Raw genomic sequence first — 24,759 nt, 5'->3', positions numbered from 1 at the left:
AATTTGTTATATACAAATATTTTTTTAAACTCAAGTTGAATCTTAAAGTGACGCTATCGACCAATCAGAATGCTTGTAACATTTGATTTCTTAAGAGTCCACTGATTTCATTTTTAAGAATGAAACGACATTTCCATTTAAAATATGTTAAATCAATTTTAGCACAGGGGCATTTTTGTTATAGAATTATCTAAAGATTCTGTGAAACTAAAAGAACACAATTCTCGCTGTTTTGGCAACATTTTAACTTAAGATTTTAGAAATGTTTTAAAGTTTTTCAATTGTTTTTATCAAGAACTCTTATATGTTAGTAACTATATTTAATATTTTATTTTATAGGTAATTTGCTATGACACAGATTCTAAAGTTAAATTGTTGTTTGTTACATTCCAATTGTAAGTACAGAGTATTATCATAATAACATTGTGTTTAAAACATTTTAACCCCACAACTTTTGACTAGCTCACTATTTTATGTTGTTAATGTATAGTCCTTATTTTGTTTATTTATTTCCAGTTTATTACTTTGTCAACCTATTATATATCATTGACTTCATACAATCTATCACTATACATGTAGCTGTGAAAAAAATGAGCTGTTGTTAGTGTTTTGAAGTTGGTCATATTTACCCCACCAAGATCGTGTATATAAGATTTATACACTGTTTAAAATGTATGATGGTAAATGCCAAATAGTTTGTTAGAGAGTGGTTTGTTTCCAAATTGATGTATTTTGAATGCATGGTTTATAAAAGTATTTTAACAAAAGTGTACAAATTGAAACTATTAAAATGACACTGCAATTTTTGTGTTTTGGTGTTGTATTATAAAATCATATTGTGGCACCAAGCCATCTTGGAGGTAAAGAATATGAAATGTATAAGTTATTACCGTATTTGAGAGTTTTCGGCTAATCAAGGCCAGACTTCTGATGTAAAGACATCAGGCAGAGCAGTTGAATTTAAGGAACTATTACTTTAAAATGCGCGTCGTCATTAGACAAACTAGAACATATGTCACTATCATATTCCCAACTGTTTCCATGGAGTTGTGACCCCAAAATATCAGGTAGATCAAAGGGCAGCTATATCCTCATGTTTGATTCCTCTGACCTTCAAGTTTGACATTGACCTTGAGGTGGCGTAATGCCTTATACATTTGCTTCAATATGATGACTATTTTAGGCAAGTTTCATTCAAATAACTTGAAAAAACCCACTGGGGATATCAAACGGACATAATCACATGCTTGAATATTCAATATTCTAGTATGGCCTTGTAATTTTTGAGCCTGACTGGCTCTTTCTTACTTAAGATCGTCTCAATGACATCGACATTTGAGCTTAGGTCCAAGAAAATCCATCAATGGGTATATATAATTTATAGGAGATCTGAAGCGGACACGAAATGTTACAGGACATCTGGAATAAGGCATTCCTATATCACCGCCCCGCGTAGCGCAGGGGAATTAAAAAAAAGTTAATAATAATACAAAGCTAAAATTATAACGCACACAACTAAAGTGATGACGTAGTTTAGCTAGACCATGCTAAGCACGAACTTTGAGCAAATTGTTTTCCAAGTATCGTGAGTCAAAACGTTTATTATGTTTGAGTGATGTGACACACAAGCGCCGAAGGACCTCGTAAACTTCAAAATAAACACATTGAATGTCCGTGCGTTGCACGTTGAAACAAACAGTGTACTTTTTAAATGTGGCTGATATCAAACTCAAGCCGAACTATATCGGTATAGCTCCATATTTTTCATGAAAGATTACAGAGTTATGGCCCTTAACGATACTCAAATTTAAATCAATTGCAATTAACTTTACAAAAATGAATGAAAAAAGAGTTGTTACGGACCACATGCGATATGTATATTCTTTATTGATCGGCAAAAAATGGGCATTGATAACTTCGTTTGTTTGGGGGAAAAAAATTAAGAGTTTTGGATTACCGGTATCTCAACTTTGTTTTAGCCATTGCATTCTTTTTTTCTGAAATATATTTTAAATGTCGGTGTGGTCTTAAGTTGTGGGAGTGGAGCCGGAGTACCGAAGAAAACATGTCAGGTATGGAAACCAAAAACCACACTCATGCTTCCAGGAACAGGGGTTGAACCCAGGTCGCTTGGGTGAGAAGCGCGTGCACCAACCACAGACAATACATGGAATGGCTTTGATTAAGTACCATTTATCCAAAGATCACAAATTAACACAAACATACTCCTGTGTACTGGCATATTTCTGATGACCCCAATCATCTGAGGTCATTGACCAGTTGATAGGATACACTCAACTGTTGCAGAGTCAGCAGGGGGATGGTTGATAAGGGTGAGGTATTTTATTGTAGACCATAACACGGTGTGGTCAACATGTGTAGCAGACTCCATCCGGGGAATTATACCCCTGTTTACTAGAACCCCTTTGATCAACATGTGTAGCAGACTCCATCCGGGAAATTATACCCCTGTTTACTGGAACCCCTTTGGTCAACATGTGTAGCAGACTCCATCCGGGGAATTATACCCCTGTTTACTGGAATCCCTGTGGTCAACATTTGTAGCTCACTCCATCCGGGGAATTATATCGCTGTTTACTAGAATCCCTGTGGTCAACATGTGTAGCTGACTCCATCCGGGGAATTATACCCGTTTACTGGAACCCCTGTGGTCAACATTTGTAGCAGACTCCATCCGGTGCATTATACCCCTGTTTACTGGAATCCCTGTGATCAACATTTGTAGCAGACTCCATCAGGGGAATTATACCCCTGTTTATTGGAATCCCTGTGGTCAACAAGTGTAGCAGACTCCATCCGGAGAATTATACCCCTGTTTACTGGAACCCTTGTGGTCAACATTTGTAGCTGACTCCATACGGGGAATTATACCCCTGTTTACTGGAACCCTTGTGGTCAACATTTGTAGCTGACTCCATACGGGGAATTATACCCCTGTTTACTGTAATCCCTGTGATCCACATTTGTAGCTGACTCCTTCCGTGGAATTATACTCCTGTTTACTGGAACCGCTGTGGTCAACATTTGTAGCTGACCTCATTCGAGGTTTTCTTTATCATCATTCCCTTAACCGGTCTGGTCGTTGTGTGGGAGTTACTGCGACAAGAAGAATCTTCGCCAGTCAGGTCTGATGTGGGCTGCTGAGAGCCGCTCATCCATGGGGAGGGACGTGCACTCTTTCAGTGTCCATCCAGGAGGGGCTCTTGTTGGCCAACACGTGTTGCTGACAGTCATGTTCTGGGCGTAGGTCTTGTGCTCCATTTAGGGGATGCGGAGCAGTCTTGAGATCGAAGGCCTGTATACGGCGTTCGTACCCTAATGCAATGATTGGACGACACCTTAGAGTGGTTAGACATTCGTTAAACTAGGTCTTTAGGTCTGCCAGTTAAATTTCGATCCATCATAGAATAAGTTCTGCCTGCGAACGCAATAACAATATATCCGTTTAAAGGGATCTTTTCACGCTTTGGTAAATTGACAAAATTGAAAAAAGTTGTTTCAGATTCGCAAATTTTCGTTTTGGTTATGATATTTGTGAGGAAACAGTAATACTGAACATTTACCATGCTCTAATATAGCTATTATATGCATCTTTTGACGATTTTAAAACCTAAAAATTATAAAGCGTTGCAACGCGAAACGATTGAATAATTTGGAGAGTTCTGTTTTTGTCGTTAAGTTTTGTGAAACTACGAAGATTGCTTATATAACGTATAAAATACGTTTAGCATGTGTTCTCGGCGGAATAGCTCAGTAGATTAAAGCGTTTTTACTTCAGGACTCTGGCAGGACTCCAGGGGTCACTGGTTCGAAACCTGCTCCGGGCAATGTTCTTTTCCTTTTTTAAATTTTATTCTTGATGTTTTACTGGAGCTTTTACGATCCAATGTTTACATTTATCAATATAAAGCATTTAATGAATAAGTTTTAAAAAATGCAAAAATCTGTGAAAAGGCCCCTTTAATGACCGTGGTCGCGTATGGAAGGAAGTTTCTCGTCAGCTAACGACTTCAAACATGTGAATCTTATTTGAAACTCGTAAGTTTTCACCGGTTTTACGATTAAGTTATGGACGAAATTACACGTAAGAGCAATGGTCATGGTATCCCATGTCGCAGTGAAGTAATGGGTGATTGGATGACTCACCTGTCTTTTATTTTAGACCATGTGTCTGTCAACTTTAAATACTAGTATGTCAAATGGTCGTCGAATAAGACACGGTGCAGAGTTCAGACATTTTATGTTCACATTTTAAATGATATATCTCAAAAGACAACACGTTCAGATTCAAACAAGAAAATATCTTAACAAAACGCCCATGCCTTTCGACTTTCAACACAATTAAGCTTGAAATCAATGGCTTTAAACTAAGCCTGTATACAGTTCGCGGTTGGTCTCATAAATCATCATGTAATAAAGCAAATTGATACCGAGTACAAAGGACTGATATATAACGAAACATAAAACTGTAAAAAGCACCATTAATTTCGATAGGCAAAAACCCATTATCTGATCGACAATTTAAATGTTTTATAAATGTTTATATTGGACATCTGACTTATGGCGCGTGAAATCAGTAAAATCGCACGCTTCTCAGCTCTCGGTAAATAATGTGAAATAGGAAAATAGTTATACGTCATAGCAAAAGTCAATATCGCACGCTTACAAACTCTATGAAGAATTCATATAGCCACACCAAGAATGACTCGCATATATTGGACGTACCATTGCACAAAGACTTTATGAGGATCCAAGAACCGAATCAATGTGTCTTGTTCTGTGAAAGCTGGTCATAATGCATGTGCGTAAAGTGTCGTCCCATATTAGCCTGTGAAGTCCGCACAGGCTAATCAGGGACGACACTTTCCGCCTAAACTTGATTTTCGGTAAGGAGGGACTTCCTTGAAGCTAAAAATACCATTAAAGCGGAAAGTGTCGTCCCTGATTAGCCTGTGCGGACTGCATAAATAACACGTATGCATATTTTATATGACAGACGGAAGTCAATGGTCTGATAACCAGTGTTTGGGCGTTCTTTATATCACCCCTATAAACACCATGCACTGTGTCTGTCCAAGAGACGGACTCGACTACTTTTCAATAATTCTAAGGCTCTCGATGAAATCGAGTTTAAATAAATAGCTTTAAACTGGACTAAATCTATATGTTCTATTTCTTTTCTTATTTTATAAACTAATATGCCGAATGTCTGTAAATAAAATATATCACCTAATATTATAACCAACACGTCTTGTCGGTCTAGTAAAGGAGACCTAGTATGGTGATAATTAATGCTGTTTAAAATCCGTAAATGCACATCATCACATTCTGGTATAAAACGACATTTTAAATAGTTGTTATGTATGCACTATTTATGTTGAACATCATATATACTCGTAAATAGCGGCAACAATGAAGGTATTACTCTTGACTAAAATATAGATTAATAAGGAATACCGTGGTTTAAAAAATTCAGGGCTATTTGAAGATTGGCTGAAACATGAACATCTTTTATATCAATACAAATATACCGACACGTTTCTTTTTCAAAATAAACGAAGATATCACATTATGTTTTGGTCGTTTATCAATGATTAAAAGACTTTAGTGCCTGCCTTGCGAGTGTGTGATCGGTAATAACCCGTGTAGGAGCACTACTCGGGAAGCATTCATAGAAGCCGCGTCATACGAAAATGGGTTTTTTGTCATAGGCGCCTAGCAAAGCTCCAGACCAACCTGCGCAATCGCACAGTCTGACCAGAGCAACGCTTGCCGCTATATGGCTGTCTCATAAGCGGAAACGGGTAGATCTTAACCAGATGGCACGGATGCGCGGGCTGGTGTAGAGCTTCGCTGGTAGCATATGACAAAAGTCTCGAGTCAAATGATCTGTCTGAAGGCGCAGAACAGGAAAGTTTTCTTTCAAAAAGTCTATGTTAAAATGTTTCCGAACTTCGCCAAAGTTGTGATAAAAAACATAGTTAAATAATGTTCAGCGTGTATACGATGTTTATTCTAAATTAACTTATGCATTTTAACATTAAAAGTTAAAACGCATACATATTTTGATACTTGTTAGCGGAATTATAAATGAGCTTCGGTCTGGGAAGATCAGAGCTTAATGCATGCGCGTAAAATATCGTCCCGGATCAGCATTGCAGTCCTCACAGCTTTATCTGGGATGACTAAACTGGAACTGTGTTTAGAAGAGAACGTAAATGAATGATTCCGTGCACTACGCCCACATTTCCCGGTGGGCGGCTCAAATATAAAACGTATAATTAACTTTTAAGGGTCAAATCCACTAACAAAGCGCTCTTTCGAATGCTCGAAGCTATGTTATTAATGTATTCTATTTAAAATGAGAATCATGACGCGTTAAATCGCAAGCTTTCTATAATTTGCAATATATGATCACAGTTCTTACGTCATAGCTACATCAAATATGAATGATACCCACTTTAAAAAGCAGTGCAACAAATTCATAATCCAATGCCAAAGAACAGGTTTCCTATTTCAGTTACTGATCCAGCAGATAACATAATGTTTTATGCAAGACCTGGTATAGAATCAATAGAAATAATTCTATTAACTTCTTCATAATCTCGACAAGCCTCCATTTCCATTGGCAGTAGGTGGCGTTTTTTTAATCTACATGGAACTAAGTGGTTGGTGTTATTTAGAAGTAAGTGATTCGTCCTACATCGAATTGCGCGGTTCATGTTACAAAAAGGTGAGGTGTGCGCGGTACATCGACTTAATCCTAGTGTATGCTATATATAATATCCTAGTGTATATATATATATATATATATATATATATATATATATATATATATATATATATATATATATATATATATATATATATATATATATATATATATATAATAAAGTCGCTTTTAGCCGTTTATAAAAAATAAAACGCTTTTATTAAATTTGCCGTAGCTTTCGACCTCTCGGTCTTCTTCAGCGGCGTTTATTTGTGAATAAGCATATCATCTTTAGCGGAAGTGACGTTATATTATCGCACGTTACATTGCGCGCCAATTTTAGTCTTTTGTATTTAGTCCATTTGGTTTGAACGTTCTCAGTTTGCGCTTCCAAAGTTGTTCGATGGTCTTCCGGTACTCGTCGGTTCCATTTAATTTTTCGAGTCCCATGACCCGGAAGTCTGCGACGCTGTGGCCGTTTGTGTAGAAGTGCTCGGCTATCGGGTCGTTGTGTCGAGTCCGTATCCGGGACAGGTAAAGAAGATGTCGCTGGTACAGGGTATCTCCCGTTTCTCCTACGTATACGAAGGTCTTATACCGTTCGCAGTGTACAGCGTATACTACATTGGTGAATTTGCAGGTGACCTCGTTCCGCACATTGTAGCTTTTGCCGGTGGTGTCGCTGAACTTTTCAGCCTCCATCATATATGGACAGATTGCGCACCTCTGTGCCCCACAAGGTCCGCTCCTGTTGGGAACTCGGAAAACATCCGGTTGTGTTTTTTATGAACCAATATGTCTTGAAGGTTGCAGTCTCTTCTGAATGCTGCTAACGGGGGTTCAGGAAGTACGTTTTTCATATGATCTGAAGTGTGGAGTGTTGGCAGGTGTTTCCGGAGGATATGGCCGACATTTGGTAGCGCTCTGGAGAAAGTGATAACGAGCGGTACCCTGGAAGTACTTTTTGAAGGCACTTTCGTACGCAGCAGATCTTCTCGCTTCTTGCTATCAACTTTCTTCAGTTCTGTCTCGATGAATCGGCCATTGTATCCTCGCTTCTGTAGTTGCTCTTTTATCTCATCTCTGTGTTTTTTGTAGTCCGTCTCTTCCGAACATATTCTTTTCAGCCTCACACCTAAGCCGTACGGAATCGCCTTCTTCGTAGACTCGGTATGCGACGAGTCCATGTGCAGGTAGAGGTGCCGATCTGTTGGTTTGGTGTTTAGGTCTGAAACCAGCCTTCCTTATCGAATAGACGTCATAGTGTCTAGGAATTCGAGCTGCTCTGTGGAGTAGCGGAGCTCTAGCTGTATTCGTGGATGGATTTCATTTGCAAACGCATGGAATGTCTTAAGTGCCTCCAAACCATGTGTCCACAAGCCCCAAACATCATCAACGAACCGGAAGTAGGCTATTGGATGTTTATTTGATTTTGAAAATAACTCTGTCTCCCAGGCTCCCATGTAGGTCGATGCGTAATTCATACCTAAGTGCGATCCTATAGCAGTTCCTTCATTTTGCATGTTGTGGTCTCCATTGAATGAAATGGTGTTGTTATTTAGAACAGTGTCCATCATTGTGATCATGTCGTTGGTTGGTACTTCCGGTTGCACTCGCCGATTGAGAGCTTCAATGACTGCAGCATGGGCCTCTTCTCTTAGTACGCTGGGGTAAAGAGCCTTCACATCCAAACAAAATATGATGGTACCGTCTGGTAACGGCTGCTGTATCTGTGTTATTTTGTTTAGGAAGTCGGTTGTGTCTCTCACATACGACGGAATATATATATATATATATATATATATATATATATATATATATATATATATATATATATATACACTTCAACACCGTTATTTCGAAGTCGTCGGGACCGTTAAAAAAACTTCGGATTAACGATAATTCGAAATAAACATTTGACAGACGACTTCTGAGGATTCTGTAATAATAAAACGTCGTGGAACTCGCATGGTTCAGTTAAACGCTACTATTAATAGTTGTTTACTTAAAAAAAGTAAACTAGTCAGATTGCAATAGATTTCTACTTGTAACAAACGAAGGAATAAAACGATTCTTGTTCTTCTTTTTATGTTTTCTCTAAGTACAGAACATATTAAATATAATGAATATGCGCTAATTATCTGAACATATAAAGTATAACGAATAGCACAAATTATCAGACCATATAAAATATAACGAATACCACAAATTGTCATACATGTAAATACAGATGAATACATTTTTTGGAAATGAATTAACGGATTAAAGAACCGTAACAAACGGTAAAAGAAAGTAATAAACGGGGGAATATAACGATTCTTTTTCTTGTTTCTATTTTTCTCTATTTACAGAACATATAAAATAAAACGAATAGCACAAATTATCAGAAATACATACATATGAATACATTTTCGGAAATGAATTAACCTTTTTTTTTTTAATAATACGCAATGTCTCTCTGAACACAGGCGTTCGCGCAGACGACAAAGGTGTAATTATCGGCTTTTGACGCGCCACGACAAAGTGTGAAAATACGCTCAGTATTTTGTAGTTTTGACTTCGGATTAAAGATTGATAATAAGGTGCGAATTATAGTGTTGGGACCGACAGAATCACTTCGAATTAACGATTTCTTCGGTTTAACGAAGTTCGGATTAACAATGAAATTTTACGTTAAACAAAGAAGAACCAAAATCGGGACCGGAAAAATACTTCGAAATAACGGTGACTTCGGATTATCGGTGTTCGAAATAACGGTGTTGAAGTGTATATATATATATATATATATATATATATATATATTATATATATATGTTATATATCGCAGTGAGTGGTGGATGTGACAGAGAGTTGAGTAATGCGTGTTACATATGGCTGAGGGATGCGTGTTAAATAGAAGTGAGTGGTGCGTCTCACTTAGACGCGAGTGGTACGTGTTTCATAGAAGTGGGTGGTAAGTGTTACATAGAAGTGAATGGCGCATGTTACATTGAAGTGCGTGGTGTGCGTTATACAGAAGTAAATGACGCGTGTTACATAGACCTCAGTGATAGATGTTACATAAAAATGAGTATTGCGTGTTACGAAGAAGTCAGTGGTGCATGCTACATATAAATAAGTGGTTCGTATTACTTTGAAGTGAGCTGTGTTCGCAACATAGAAATGAGTAGTATTTGAAACATAGAAGTGAGGGATGCGTTTTACATTGCAGTGGGTACATTGAAGTGAGTGTTGAGTCTTAAATAGACGTGACTGGAGCATGTATCATAAAAGAGAGTGGTGTGTGTGTTACATTAAAGTGGTGATGCGTGTGACATAGAAGTGAGTGGTGCGTGTTACATAAAAGCGAGTGGTGTGTGTGTGTGTGTGTGTGTGTGTGTGTGTGTGTGTGTGTGTGTGGTGTGTGGTGTGTGTGTGTGTGTGTGTGTGTGTGTGTGTGTGTGTGTGTGTGTGTGTGTGTGTGTGTGTGTGTGTGTGTGTGTGTGTGTGTGTGTGTGTGTGTGTGTGTGTGTGTGTGTGTGTGTGTGTGTGTGTGTGTGTGTGTGTGTGTGTGTGTGTGTGTGTGTGTGTGTGTGTGTGTGTGTGTGTGTGTGTGTGTGTGTGTGTGTGTGTGAGTTTGTAAAACCTACCAACCGGGGAAAATCGTATGAATACACACCAACAAACCGGGGAACACCTTCCAACCGGGGAATTCCCCGGTTGGTTTTAGGCGAAAATCTCTAATCTACGTGAATGAAATACCAAACTGTCAATTTAAATTAGAAATCCAACGCCTTCCCCGATTAGCGGGTTTGTGGCATGCACAAAATATACACAAATCTTCACCATATTACAATCGAGTGTGTATCCAGGCTTATAACAGTTCCCCGGTTGCGCTGTTTAAAAATCATACACTCGGTATTTATATCATTTAGTGAAAGTCAGTTGGAAAAATGGAGTTTCGAGCGAACAAACGCATTAAACTAAGGTAAGTTTTTTAATTATGTTTATAATTTTTAATTACTATTAAAAAGCGCTTTTATGTAAACGTTAAAGTAATACTGGAAGACGAATTCTAAAGATCGATTTATATAAATACATAATTTGATTACAAAGCTTGTTTTACGGTGCATATTTCAAGAATATATTTTATAAATATACGTTAAACAAAGTAGAGCTCTAGGCAGTTTTTAGCTCGACTATATATATACAGTGGAGCTATCCTACTCACCCCGGCGTCGGCGTTAGCATGAGCGTTAGCGTGAGCGTTGGAATGTTAAAGTTTGCGTACCACCTCAAATATTGTCTATGTCCCTTGACATATTGCTTTTATATTTTGCATACTTCTTTACCAACATGACCCCAATCTATAAACAAGAGCAGACAACTGTAACAAGCATCTTGTAAGAATTATGGTCACTTTTTGCCACTTAAAATATGCATATTATTGATAAATCTTTGTGAAAGTTTACGTACCACCTCAAATATTTTCTATGTCCCTTGACATATTGCTTTTATATTTTGCATACTTCTTTACCAACATGACCCCAATCTATAAACAAGAGCAGACAACTGTAACAAGCATTTTGTAACAATTATGGCCCCGTTTTTCCACTTAAAATATGCATATTATTGATAAATCTTTGTTAAAGTTTACGTACCACCTCAAATATTTTCTATGTCCCTTGACATATTGCTTTTATATTTTGCGTACTTCTTAACCAACATGACCCCAATCTATAAACAAGAGCAGACTACTGTAAACTGCATTTTGTAAGAATTATGGCTCCTTAGTGATTTTGTTATTACTACACATGCCTAAATACATATTATGTATATCATGAAATTAATGTAATTTGTGTACAAGGAATTAATGTCAATGTGTTGTACTAAATGGTTTTATGAATAACGAACTTTTTAACTCTGACTAGATTATGTGTTATACCATTTTTTATTGTTGTTGTAAATAGGCAACACAATGACTACTAGATCTACGGACAGCCAGGAACCAGGACAAACAACATCCGTACACACGGGAGAAGTCGATGAGACGGTTTGTAATATTTCACTATGTCGAAGCTACTAAGGCGTATTTTCTGGTTTGGTTTAGTCTTCAGTGAAATAGGCGTAATTTTGCCTTAAATTATATTGTGCCAATATTTATTCCGGGTGATGCTAATTGGTATTTGGGCTTAACATAACACGTACGTCGATGATCATTATATTAACATGTTATGCGAATTTTAAAAGAATAAAATATTGTTTACCAGTTGTAGTGACTTTGAACTACTTGTCTTTCAAAATCTTCATATACACAAAGAATTTAGAATATACACCTGTCAATGAAACTGGTACGCATGTGTATTAACCACTGTAGTTTATAAACATCGACTTCATCATAATCACAAAAACGTTAATTATCGCTTATCCAAGAAGTGTAATATCATTAATTTTAATTTTCAGTGTAAGACTTATACGCTGCCAATTACTGTGTATGAAACTCTAAGACATTAAGAAATTTAACTTGCGTGTTACATATGGTCATTGGTTGATATTTCATCTTAACGGCAAAAAAACAATAGCGTCTACTCGATATTTTGCTATACGATACATTCTGACATGGGTAAGAAAAGATAGTTCATTTTACACCAACCACCGCACAATACATACATGATTTACCGTGAACCACAGTCCGTTCACCAGTTCTTTTTTCTTCCAACACATTTGTCCAGAGAAGTACAATACCTTTCATTTAACCGTGCATACATTTTGTCTTATTAGTATCTGTAAAAAAATATTCCTTGTATACTTTTTCGAACTTTGATAACATGTTTGAAACAACCTGGTATATGTTAAGACTTGCTACGTCGGTGTATTCAGCCAATCTTTAAACAAGCTTGATACGTTCAAGATAAATAATCAAAGATATGTTAAATTTGAAACCGTTTTGTTGAAATTGATCATTTAAATGCAACCTTTAAAAATGTTTTATGGGTGTTTTTCAGTTTGTTATTATGTCGACAAAACAAGCTATCAATCTGTTTCAAATCTTCCCCAATGACAGTGAACGGCAAAAAATAAAACATGTGATGTAAGATCAGCAAAAGTAAACTATTTTGGACGAAGGTGAATTAAACTTGTATTATACCATCGGTTGCAAACATTTACACAAAATTCTCATGTCACTTAGATTTTCTACATCTTAATAAAAAGCCACATGAGTGATGATATCAATTGAAAATGCTGCTACTAAAGAATTGCAATTTCAACTGATACTAAGTAACGTGGATGTATGAATCTTACTCTATTATTGTCTCATTGAATTGTGTTGCAGAGTACCGAAACTAAAGAACATAGCGACACTGCACACGAGTACAATTCACAAGATGCAGCAGAAAATATGTTGAACAGTGGATCATCGGATATCGATGTACGTAAACTTATAACGATTTTGTGATTGCAATACAGTACACACATTTAACATTTTATCTAAGATTATATATAGTTCCGATTTTTTTCAAGCTCTAGTATCGAACTGTAATTAAGACATGCATTCTGGTAAGTGTTATGTTACACTTACACATTTTTATGGATGTAGTTCACCAACAACAAATTATGATGTTGTGATATTTTCATATTTTTATATGATCTCACACACAGGAAAGCAACTTTATTTTACAGGATAGTGACAATGACAAAGACTATATTCCGGAAGAAGGCGATGCAGCGTCAGATGAGTCGATAGTTGTCGAACTCATACCAAACATTCAAAGATTTCAAAAGAAGACAGCGTCAACACTACCTCCTGTTGAATCCTTGCAATCTCGTGAACGTGACGAATCATCCGCAAAGGCACACAAAACCAACATCACCATCGCTCAAACAAATAACAGTGAATACAGACATTACGATAAGAGATTTTATTGCATGTTTTGCGAAAAGGCTCAAATAAAACTAAAAAAAACATTTGCTTTTGCAGCATAAAGATGGGCAAGATGTGAAAGATCTTTTAAATACGGAAAATTCAGCAGAAAATAAAAAGATGTATGAAAAAATAAGGAACGTAGGGAACCATCTCCATAATGTTAAAGTATTGCGAGATGGCCAAGGACAGCTGTTTGTGTCATACAGACAAAGTCACAATCAACGCGTAGCTGCAGACGAGTATGGACCTTGTCCTTACTGTTACGGGTATTACCCGAAGAAAATCCTGTGGAGGCACACTCAAAAATGTAAGTTTACAATGCGGCGGGATCAAGAAAACGACTCGCTTTAGAGAGCAGCCTGCTATTACCAAAATCAAAAGAAGGAAGCACTATTTTAAGACGAGTAATCGAGTCCATGAGAAACGACGAAATAAGTCGCAAAGTCAAAAGTGATAATACAATCCTTGCATTCGGTGAAAAACTCTGTACAAAAAGGGGCCATGATGAAAAGCAACACAATTGTATTAGACAGAAGTTAAGAGAAGTTGGTAGATTGCTGAAAGACATGCGATCTTGTCCAGGCAATGTTGAAAAGTCTTTGGAGAATTTCATGTATCCAGATGCTTTCAAATTTATTACACAATCTTGCAAAAACGTTGCAGGCTTCGACGGAAACACCAATACTTATGCTACACCATCATTAGCCTTAAAGATTGGCACAACGCTTCAGAAATGTCTAAAAATTCTAATTTTGAAAGGAATCGAAACAAACAACCAGGATCTGCAAACAAGGGCTGAGGAGCTTTCCAAACTATTTGAAATTAATTGGACGGATGACGTGTCTTCCAATGCCTTAAGAACACTTCATGAGGCTAAGCAGAACAGTCAGAAAGAACTGTTGCCATTGGCAAATGATGTCAAAGTAATGTCTGAATACTTACGACATGAAGCAGAAACACATGCAAATACCTTACAAGAATCAGCAAGTGATTGCGAGAAAAGGCAAGCATGGCATAAGTTGTCTGAAATCTGCTTGTGTTTAATCGAAACGATCAGACGATGTGTCAAAATGACAGTCGAAGAATATTCAAAAAACAAATTGACAAATGACGATGGAGAATTAGATTGATGTTTAACAAAACTGGAAAAAAACCTGTGCCGTTATTTTTACCGTACAGAGATTATTGCAAAACGAGGTCGAATAGCTGCAGTACTGTTTCCAAGACAGGTGAAAGAAAATATCGCAGCAGAAATTCTCTAACAAACTGTTTAAATAGTAAATATCTTTTCCCAACAAAATCTGCATCATCGCATATTCGTGGGACAGATGTATTACGTTCAATTGCAATTGACTGTGGAGCTGAACATCCGAAAAGGCTTCGTTCTACAATGACTAGGCTTTTTAACTTGTCTGAAAATGAAATAGACATTCTAGCTAAATTTCTTGGTCACGACATTCGGGTACATAGAGAATTCTACAGATAACCAGATGGAACCATGCAGGTTGCCAAAGTCAGCAAGCTGCTCATGATGATGGAAAATGGGCAAATTACCAGAAATTCTGTCAATTCGCTAGACGATATTGATGTGGACGACGAATGTATTGTAGGTATGTCGCATTTTTAGTGTTAAATTCATACAGTAAACTTAATGTTATTAATGGGCTCATTACCGAACTTGATTACCTAAAGTGATAAAAAGAATTACAAACATTTTCTGAAATATACTTGTGTTATGCAAGGCAATTCTTTTTTATCGGAGACGACCAGGTAAGGCGGAATTTAAAGTCTACACTCATTTTGTGCTCAGTAAGGTTTACATTGGCTACTTCTAATTTTTCAATTTCAATGCACTAACTGCATATTTATTTGGTGTGCTTCGGTTGTTTCCATCATTGTTATATTATAAACTATATATAATTTTTGATCTTGTGATTTACACGACAGATGAACAATATTCTTCTGAATTATCAGAAAATGAAAATACTGAAGACCTTGAAACTCTGCTTCCCAGCACCAGTCAACCAAAAATAACAGACAAAGGTATGCATACACATGTGAATGCATTTAAGTTATGTATCTCCAAGTTTCTTATGTTTCTTAGAACATGATTTGCTTACATGTAATTGTTTGATTCATTAGGCAAAATAATGTTTCCAAATTTGTCGTGTGACATCGATGTCATTATCAGGTGCCGTAAGTACCTGGACGCTTTTGTCGTAATTTTGCTATGAAAAATTGTACTGAAGTATATATATTTAATATGGATATCTTACACATGGCAGTTAGCGACGTCATATGGTGTTTTATTATCCATGTACAGAAAAGGGTACTTCAAATACCAGGAGAACAAAACAAGCAGCCAAAAAGCAACGGAGTGAAGACGAAACCAGGAGCTGTTCACAGACACTTAGATCGTTTTTTGATAATTGGTAAATTACCAGGGAAAAAATCATTACTTGCATGTATTGAAAGTGAGAATGACCTTCACAACAGAAGTTGGAAAAATGTCAAAGACTTTTGCATAAATTTAATTGAAACAAAAACGCGACGGGGACTTTTAACTTAAAAAAATATAACACATATAATGCACGTTTAGGAGAATACGTTAAAGGATGAAGTTGCCACATGTGTTTTGTGTGTTTTCTTGTTCTATATACTCTTTTCGAAAACGATATATGTGTGCTTATTGTATTTGAATGTTTTATTAATACGGTTCAGTCAAAAACGATATTTGTTCATTATCATATCGCCGAACAAATTAGGATTGGTATATAGTTCGGCCAAAGAGTGTTTCTTTGTACTTTCTATTACGAGTTTCTACGAGTTACTCACTATACAAGTTATTTTTTACCCCAAACTTGGTGAATATGAATGAATATAGCAATTATGATAACAAATCAATCTAGAAGGCTAAACGTTCAGAGAAGGCACAAAAAAATTCAGTCGGATAAATGGAAACAAACATTTTGTTCAAGCATAACAAACAAACACTTTTAGATATGATAAGATAAATGTAAATAACATAAAAAAAACTACTGCTAAACTACTGCTACAATGTGAAGAATACAAATGAATATTTTGTCAATTTTACAAAATTTGTTTTGAATGACAGGTGTCTGACTTGCAGTTGAGTACTTAATAGTTATTTTAAAGTAAAAATTTACCAATATGTAAATTATTGCGTAAATATCGCACTAGAATTGATTAAATAGTTGTTAAATATTACAATAATTACCTACACAGACTTTTGTGCATTTGTTTTGCGTGTAGATATTCACATTAACTATCAATTCACATATTTGCTTTGTGTATATAATTGGTATGTTTATTTTCAGAATTGAGTCACACTGTTATAATTTCCCTGTTACATATTATTTTTAAGTTGGCACCAACAAGGGTCTAACAATTGATTCACATGTGCTATCCCCAGTAAGTATATATACTAAAATGTAAGTGATGCAAAATAATATTAAACTACGTGTTTGATAAGTGTTTGCTTTGGTACATATTTAATTATTAGTGTTTTTATAAAATGATAATGCTGTCAAAAGCAGCGATGATTATACGTGTATAACAACATTAATTATAACTTTTATATTGTTTTCAACAAATAATATATGGTTGACACATCGGCATAAATTTTCAGTGCTTAAAATACACTCTTTCTTTTATATTTTATGCAAAAATTAGGTACATAAGTTGGTTTACATAAAGGTAGTTTGAACAAAATACGTGAATTCAAATCTTGAAAAAAGGTGTTTGGTTTGCAAGGGAAAACTAAGCGATTGCCAGTGACTATTTTCCTTAAAATATAATCTGTTATTTCGACAGGTAGAATTTAATGTAAGTTCATTATTAACGTTAACCCGTTTTTGGCATTCTCTACTCAAACAAGTGCATACATAATGTATTTTTTTAATACAGCACATGTGTAATGGTATCACAGTTGTAGAATTGGAATTCATATATTATAACAATACATACTGATCATTATTCAGATTGACCTACCGCCGTAGACTAAGTCACTGGCGCATCAAAATGCATTGTTATCAAGTCGTTTTGCTAGTTTACTAAACTATTTTGTTTCTCAGGCCTCGCCACATTCGTTGTGAAACGTTCATGATTGTTTAAAGTTACAGATTTTATTATTTTTGAAAATGCAATAAATGTATTTAAGACAATTTAAGTGAAGTGGAAGTTGCCCTGCGTGTGAATGACTTTTCTGATGTTTACCTGTTTCAGGGGATTAAATGCATGAGTTATTTTATAATGTCAGAGTAAGGACAAAGTAAATTTACACTACTCAATCTACATGCTTATGGGCAGTTCTACTTTTAGGATAAAAAACTTCATAGTACGTGAACATCGTGAATATTTTTTTCTGATGGAAAAAAGGAATTAAACAAATAAGCCGCCTCCCCCTCTCCTTCATTCGGTTTGACAAATAGCGTGGCCTAAAACAAAAACATTATTTTTTAGTTTTAAGAACGAATTGTATTCATTTGTTGATTAATTCACCATGATTGATATGGTATAATGCAGCACTTGCATGTTTGTAGTCGGCTTATAGCTAATAAAGTCATAAATGTATTGTTTGATTTGCGTTATGTCTAGTATGCTTATATTGATGTGAATAATATTTGAGTCAATCAAATGCGGCATTTTTGCAGAACTTATATAAGGTCATATAATAAACATATTTAATTTAAATATTGTTTCATACATATTCTATTCAATTTTTGTACTAACTTAAATATTATCCATGAACGTGCACGCCATTGTCCTATCAACAACGGTACCATGATTACACACAATTACCCCTGTTGGTAAACGCAAGTTCCCCGTTGGACATTATTGAAGTTCCACAGGGATAGCGCGCTTAAGTTCCTCTCTTGGTAAACACAATTCCCCTGTTGGCACACATTAAAGTTCCACGGTTGGTACGCACATAGTACCCCTGTTGGTATACACCGTTCCCCAGTTGGAACACATTGAAGTGCCACAGTTGGAACGCACTAAGTTCCCCTGTTGGTATACACCATTCCCCTGTTGGTACACATTGAAGTTCCATAGTTGGTACGCACTTAGTACCCCTGTTGGTATACACCGTTCCCCAGTTGGCACACATCGCAGTTCCTCATTTGGTACGCACATAATTCCCCGGTGTGCATGTAAAATTTTCTTTGATTTATTACCCTATTTATCATAATTGTTATGTCAAAATCGTATTTTAGGTTCGAAACTTGTCTGTTTTTTATCACTTTCAGCTTTCTAGAATATGTGGAAATGGTGGTCCCCGGTTGGTAGGTTTAGAACACATTTCCCCGGTTGGAAGGTTTTACAAGTATGTGTGTGTGTGTGTGTGTGTGTGTGTGTTACATAAAAGTGGATGATACGCGTGACATAGAAGTGAGTGGTGCGTGTTACATAAAAGTGAGTGCTGCATGTTACATAGAAGTAAGTGATGCGTGTGACATAGAAGTGAGAGGTTAGCGTTGCATAGAAGTGAACGGTACGTGTTACGCATAAATTAGTGGTGCTTGTGGCATAGGAGTGATTAATCCGTGTTACATCGAAGTGAGTGGTGCGCGTTACATAAAAAAGAGTGATGATAAGAGTGGTGCGTGTGGCATAGAATTGAGTTATGCGTGTTACATTACATTGAGTGGTATGTGTTTTATAGAAGTGAGTGCTGCTTTTTACATAGAAGTGAGTGATGCGTCTTACTGAGACGTAAGTGATGCGTGATGCATAGAAGTGAGTGGTGAGTGTCACATTGAAGCGAGTGGTGTAGTGTTACATAGAAATGAGTCTTGTGTTGCGTGTTGCATACAAGTGAGGTATCCATGTTGGATAGACATGTGTGAAGCGTGTTTAATATAATTGAGTGATGCGTGTGACATAGAAGTGAGTGGTTCGTGTGACGTAGAAGTGTGTGATGCGCGTTACATAGAAGTGAGTGCTGCCTATTATAAAGAAGCGAGTGGTGGATGTGACATAGAAGTGGTACGTGTTGCATAGAAGTGAGCGGTTCGTTATTTAAAGAAGTGAGTGGTGTGTGTACCGTAGAAGGGAGTGGGAGTGTTACATAGAAGTGAGTCGTGCGTGTTATATAGAGGTGAATAAAGAGTGTTACATAAACGTGAGGGGTGCATGTTCTATAAAAGTGAGTGATGCGTGCTATATTGAAGTGGGTTGTGAGTGTTACATAGATGTGAGTGGTGCATGTGCCATATAAGAGAGTGGTTGTGTAGCATAAAAGTTAGTGATGTATGTTGAAAAGAAGTGTGCGAAGCGTGTTTCATAAAAATCGTTGGTGCGTGTTGCATAGAAGTGAGCGGTTCCTGTGACAAAGTAGTGAGTGATGCGCATTATATAGAATTGAGTGCTGCCGGTTATATAGAAGTGAGTGGTGGGTGTGACATAGAAGTGAGTGGTACGTGTTGCATAGAAATGAGTGGTTCGTTTTTTTTATAGAAGTGAGTCGTGCATGTGACATAGAAGTGAGTGGTGAGTGTTAAATAGGAGTGGTGTGCGTTATATAGAAGTGAGTGATGCGTGTTATATAGAAGAGAGTGGTGAGTGTTACAAAGAGATGAGTGATGGAGTAATTGGTGTGTGTTTCATAGAAGTGAGTTGTCCACGTGGCATTAATGTTATGGTGCGTGTTACAACGAAGTGAGTGGAACGTGTTAATTAAGAGAGAGTAGTGCGTCATTCATAGAAGTGAGTGATGCGTGTAGCATAGAAGTGAGTGGTTAATGTTACATTTAAGTGAGTGGTTTATGTTACAAAGATGTGAGTGGTTCGTGTAACATAATCATTTATGTGAGTGGTGCATGTTACATAGAAGTGTGCGGTGTGTCTTACACAGAAGTCAGTGCTGCGTGCTACATTGAAGTAGTGAGTGGTTTATCTTACATTTAAGTGAGTGGTTTAGGATACATAGATGTGAGTGGTTCGTGGTCGATCGAAGTGAGTGGTTCGTGTTATATTTAAGTGAGTGATTCATGATACTTAGATGTAAGTGGTGCGTGTTACATTGAAGTGAGTGGCTCATGTTACATAGATGCGAGTGATTCGTGTTTCATAGTAGAAGTGAGTGGTGCATGTTACATTGAAGTGAGAGCTTATTAAGTGTAAGCAGGTGATTTGATCGATGTCGATGTGACTATTAGAGAAATGGTTATTAAATTCTTGCAGATTTTCCCGGTCAACTATTGGTCGATAAAAATCTCGGAAATCGTGGTACACCAAAATATATATTGTAAAACTATGCGTATGTACATAACCAACAAATCAAACATGGGTTCTCAAACGGAATGTATATACATATATTATAACATAGAATTAATATCGATACAGGTCCATGTAATAATAGTACATGGGCATATTGAATACATAGTGTTATATACGATCAATAAACAATAACCGAGGCTTATCAAGAAATCGGCTTCAAGGATAAATAATTAATAATCCGCCATAACTTCACTACCGGTATATTAGATATTGTAACACTAGGGTAGTCTCAGATATTCATTATTTTTAGATGGCAATAATGCAATATATTCGCAACAACTTAATGCCTCCATTAATATCGAACGAATGCATGAACATGCCCACTAATATGCCATGATTATGTAGTGTTAATTACCTTGTATGCCTTGTATATTATAATCTCACACAGTATGCTTGGTTAATTATTGTTTTAGTTTGCTCTCAAATTGCCTTCTGTGATGCGTGTATTGTAGAGCTGCATTTCACATCAATTGTGCATCAAGTCTCCCAAGTTCAGGCCTTTTTTCTCGTATTGTTGCTGGTCCAGAAAAACTCCATCAACACACCTCAAGTACATTTATATGTGTAATCAACGGTGCGCAATGATAACATGTTAATATGAAATACACGTTCTATGTAGATAATTATTGTATCTCATCTAATGCAAAACCAGATGCACTTGGCGTATGTTACTGATAAAAATCGAATTTTTGATATCTGTCCGATTATCATTCCAGACAATATTAACGGAAATCTGGATGATAATTATATCCTATAAATGCCCATAATCCCGCACTAATTAGCCAATTGCTCCCACGAATTATCCAATTGTTACTCGACATACTACCTTTGCAAAATGTATTTATTTGTGCTTGAATAAGTTGGAATATGGAGCTTAAAGCATAATATTGTACTGTATTCTACTTAACTTTATTATTTCTAACAAAAGAAATATAGTAAAATATCAGTGAGATTTACGTATATAACACGCAGTGCTGATTTACTTGTCATGCAGAAAATGCACCATTATCATAAACATGTAATAATGAACGCTTTTTATTTTGGCTGGATACCATTACTATCATCACTGGAAAGGGAGACAAATTACAAACTTGAATTCGCGCATGCGCTTAAAATTTTCTCGCTTTCCATTGCTTAAAATGCACAGTATATGTTTATTTTCGTGTAGTATTTACTTATTCTTCACTGTGCCATTTTATGTTGAGCAATCCATTTATATTTTGTGACTTTCTTACCACGTTAGAGAAATATCATTCGTCCGAAATGATCAAGTCAAAATGTTGAATCACATACATTTTTTTAATCTTCCAATTATTTGCCTACGTGCTTATTTATCGAACTACTTCTATTGTAACAGTTGGATTTCTTCTCCGCTCTGTTTACGACGTGTTGCCTACAGCAACCGACCTTCGGACCTCGAAACTCACCCCACCTGCAAGTTATGTAGCAGGCCAGTTAACCTAGAGCACATCTAACAGAACAGCACTAACGAGCGGGATATACCGATTGCAGCACGGCAAGATCCTCAGCGAGATTGCATCAAGCTTTGATGTGGCACGAAAGAAGAAGCCATCAATGCAAACAAGACCAACCTTCATCAATTTCCTTAAAGAGGGAGGATCAGCACCATACAATAACAGGTCTACAAATTCAGGCACCCTAGCTTTAGCGAGCGACTAGGAACTTATGGGAAAAAGCTAGTGTTTCTGGATCTGACGGAGCCATTGGAAGAGCGAATGGAGGAAGCACACGAGAGAAAGAAGGCCAAATACCAGACGCTACTTGATGTATGCCGACGACAATGATGGAAGACCTGGAACCTCCCTGTCGAGGTTGGCAGTCGGGGCTTCGCCGGCAGTCACTCTGGAAGGTATATGGAGTACTTGGTATCACTAAAATGGCAAGGAGCCGGGCAATAGCAGATGTCTGCAGGCAAACAGAATCAGCCTAAAAATGGTTATGGCAGATGAGAAAGCAGCAGTGGACAGCGTATCAGTCTTTGGTTGATATTTGGTCACCCTCGACCGGCGCTCCTCCGGAAGATGTCGTGGGTAGCGCCGAAACATCTAATGAAGGAGGACTCCACCTGAAGAAGAGACTTATGCATGGGCATTATCCATTTTTTTTATAGGTAATAACTTATAAAGGGGCCTTTTCACGTTTGGGTAAATCGATAAAAATTGAAAAAGTTGTTTCATATTCGCAAATGTTCTTTGAAGTTATGATATGTGTGAGGAAACAGTAATACTGAACATTAACCAGGCTCTAAAATAGCCATTATATGAATCTTTAGGCGATTTAAAACCCCGAAAATTATAAAGCGTTGCAACGCGAAGCGAATTTATAATTTGGAGAGTTCTGTTGTCGTCGTTATATTTTGTGAAACTACGAGGATTGCTTATATAAAGTATACAATACATCTCTCATTGCATCCTGAAGGATGGTCGAGTGGTCTAAGTGGTAGACTTTTTTACTCCAGGGGTCAGTGGTTCGAGACCTGCTGAGGGTTGCCTTTTTTTCTTTTTTTAATTGTATTCTTGATTTTTTACTGGAGCTTTTTATATTCAATGTTTACATTTATCAATATAAAGCATTTACTGACAAGCTTCAAAACATGCCAAAATCTGGGAAAAGGCCTTTTAAGACAAAATACAAATTCAAACGAACTTCCGTCACCAGCACGATTAAGGCATTATGCCAGTTCTGATGACACCTACTTTCTGGAGATAATCTGACTCAAATGTTTGAGTTTGTTCTCAATTTTTTAAGGTGCTCCATTTGGTGGTAATCAAAGCTTTTGTGAGTTTAAGCACGACTCAAACCTGAGTTTAGGAGAAATATGTGCTGATATTTGAGACTGTTCGAGAGCTGACAATACTCTCAATACTCACCTGAGCGAATACTCAACTCTCATCTTCTGACCTCAGCAAAAAAAGGTAATTTTCTTGATACTGGGCCCTAGTATTGAATCAATTGTTGTTTTCGTCGTCCTAGTCGTTTTTGGTATTGCGTAAAATGCTTGTATATGTAATATAGAATCACTCAATAATCCGAGGAGTCGCCATAATCATCGTTAATCTCGTGCGTATAGTGTTAGCGGTTCGAACAAGTTTGTCAGTTTTTATAATGCCAGGGACCTATATACAGACAAGGTTGGCCCTGCATCTAGCTAAGTATGATTTATACCCTGTCACATACTAAGTCTGCTCTGTCTTTTCAATGCATAATATAATTATAGCTGATATTTCATATATAATCTTCATACAAATATACAAAATACAATATTTTCTGTTTTTGGTGCGTTATCAATAATACACATTTATGTTTCGGTGTGTTATAACTTCTGTTCAACATCTATCCTTATTCTGTTTTTTGTACCATCGATTTTCTATAAAGTAAAACTTCGCTTGTAAAAAGAGCACGGACAAATGCGAATACCTCGTGCATGTATATTGAGATTTCAATAGTTTACAAGATAAACCCAACGCCCCGGTGGCGCAACTGGTTAGCGCGCCGTACTTATAGACAGTATCGGCTATGACATGCGGAGGCTGTGAGTTCGATCCTCACCCGGGGCAATTTGTTTTGTTGCCTGGATTCTTTGAGGCAAATACTTTTTAATTATTTCATAGGACCGAAAAAAGAACATTCACACTTAGTTGGTTCATGTTTACCAAGAGGAGGTGATTTAAGTTTTACGACAACGGGAAACCACTGTGAATTACGTGCTCATGTGAGGTATTTATAAGCTCAGCTGAAACTGTCAACGTGTATGACTGTCATTAAACATATTTCAATACTTACCTACAGACTTTGAATA

General features: G+C 36.7%; 1 protein-coding gene, 1 long non-coding RNA gene and 1 other non-coding gene across 3 annotated transcripts; all 3 read left to right on the top strand.

Moving 5' to 3' along the window:
- The first annotated feature begins 10,226 nt into the window (after positions 1-10,226).
- LOC127857380 (uncharacterized) lies at positions 10,227-13,121 on the top strand. Its single transcript, XR_008038382.1, has 3 exons — positions 10,227-10,700; positions 11,683-11,765; positions 13,047-13,121. It is a non-coding gene; the product is annotated as an uncharacterized LOC127857380 (long non-coding RNA).
- Positions 13,122-14,899: 1,778 nt separating this feature from the next.
- Positions 14,900-16,386, top strand: LOC127857254 (uncharacterized). Its single transcript, XM_052393673.1, has 3 exons — positions 14,900-15,247; positions 15,585-15,680; positions 15,961-16,386. Exons 1-3 carry the CDS (start codon positions 15,136-15,138, stop codon positions 16,071-16,073), a joined length of 321 nt encoding a protein of 106 aa, XP_052249633.1. The 5' UTR covers positions 14,900-15,135; the 3' UTR covers positions 16,074-16,386.
- An 8,039-nt stretch (positions 16,387-24,425) lies between these two features.
- Trnai-uau (transfer RNA isoleucine (anticodon UAU)) lies at positions 24,426-24,517 on the top strand. The gene is given in 2 exon segments: positions 24,426-24,463; positions 24,482-24,517. It is a non-coding gene; the product is annotated as a tRNA-Ile (tRNA).
- Positions 24,518-24,759: the final 242 nt, after the last annotated feature.

Source organism: Dreissena polymorpha, chromosome 1 (genome assembly GCF_020536995.1).
Source record: "Dreissena polymorpha isolate Duluth1 chromosome 1, UMN_Dpol_1.0, whole genome shotgun sequence".
In the NCBI taxonomy this organism is placed as follows: Eukaryota; Metazoa; Mollusca; class Bivalvia; order Myida; family Dreissenidae; genus Dreissena; species Dreissena polymorpha.
This window is presented reverse-complemented; position numbering and strand designations above follow the sequence as displayed.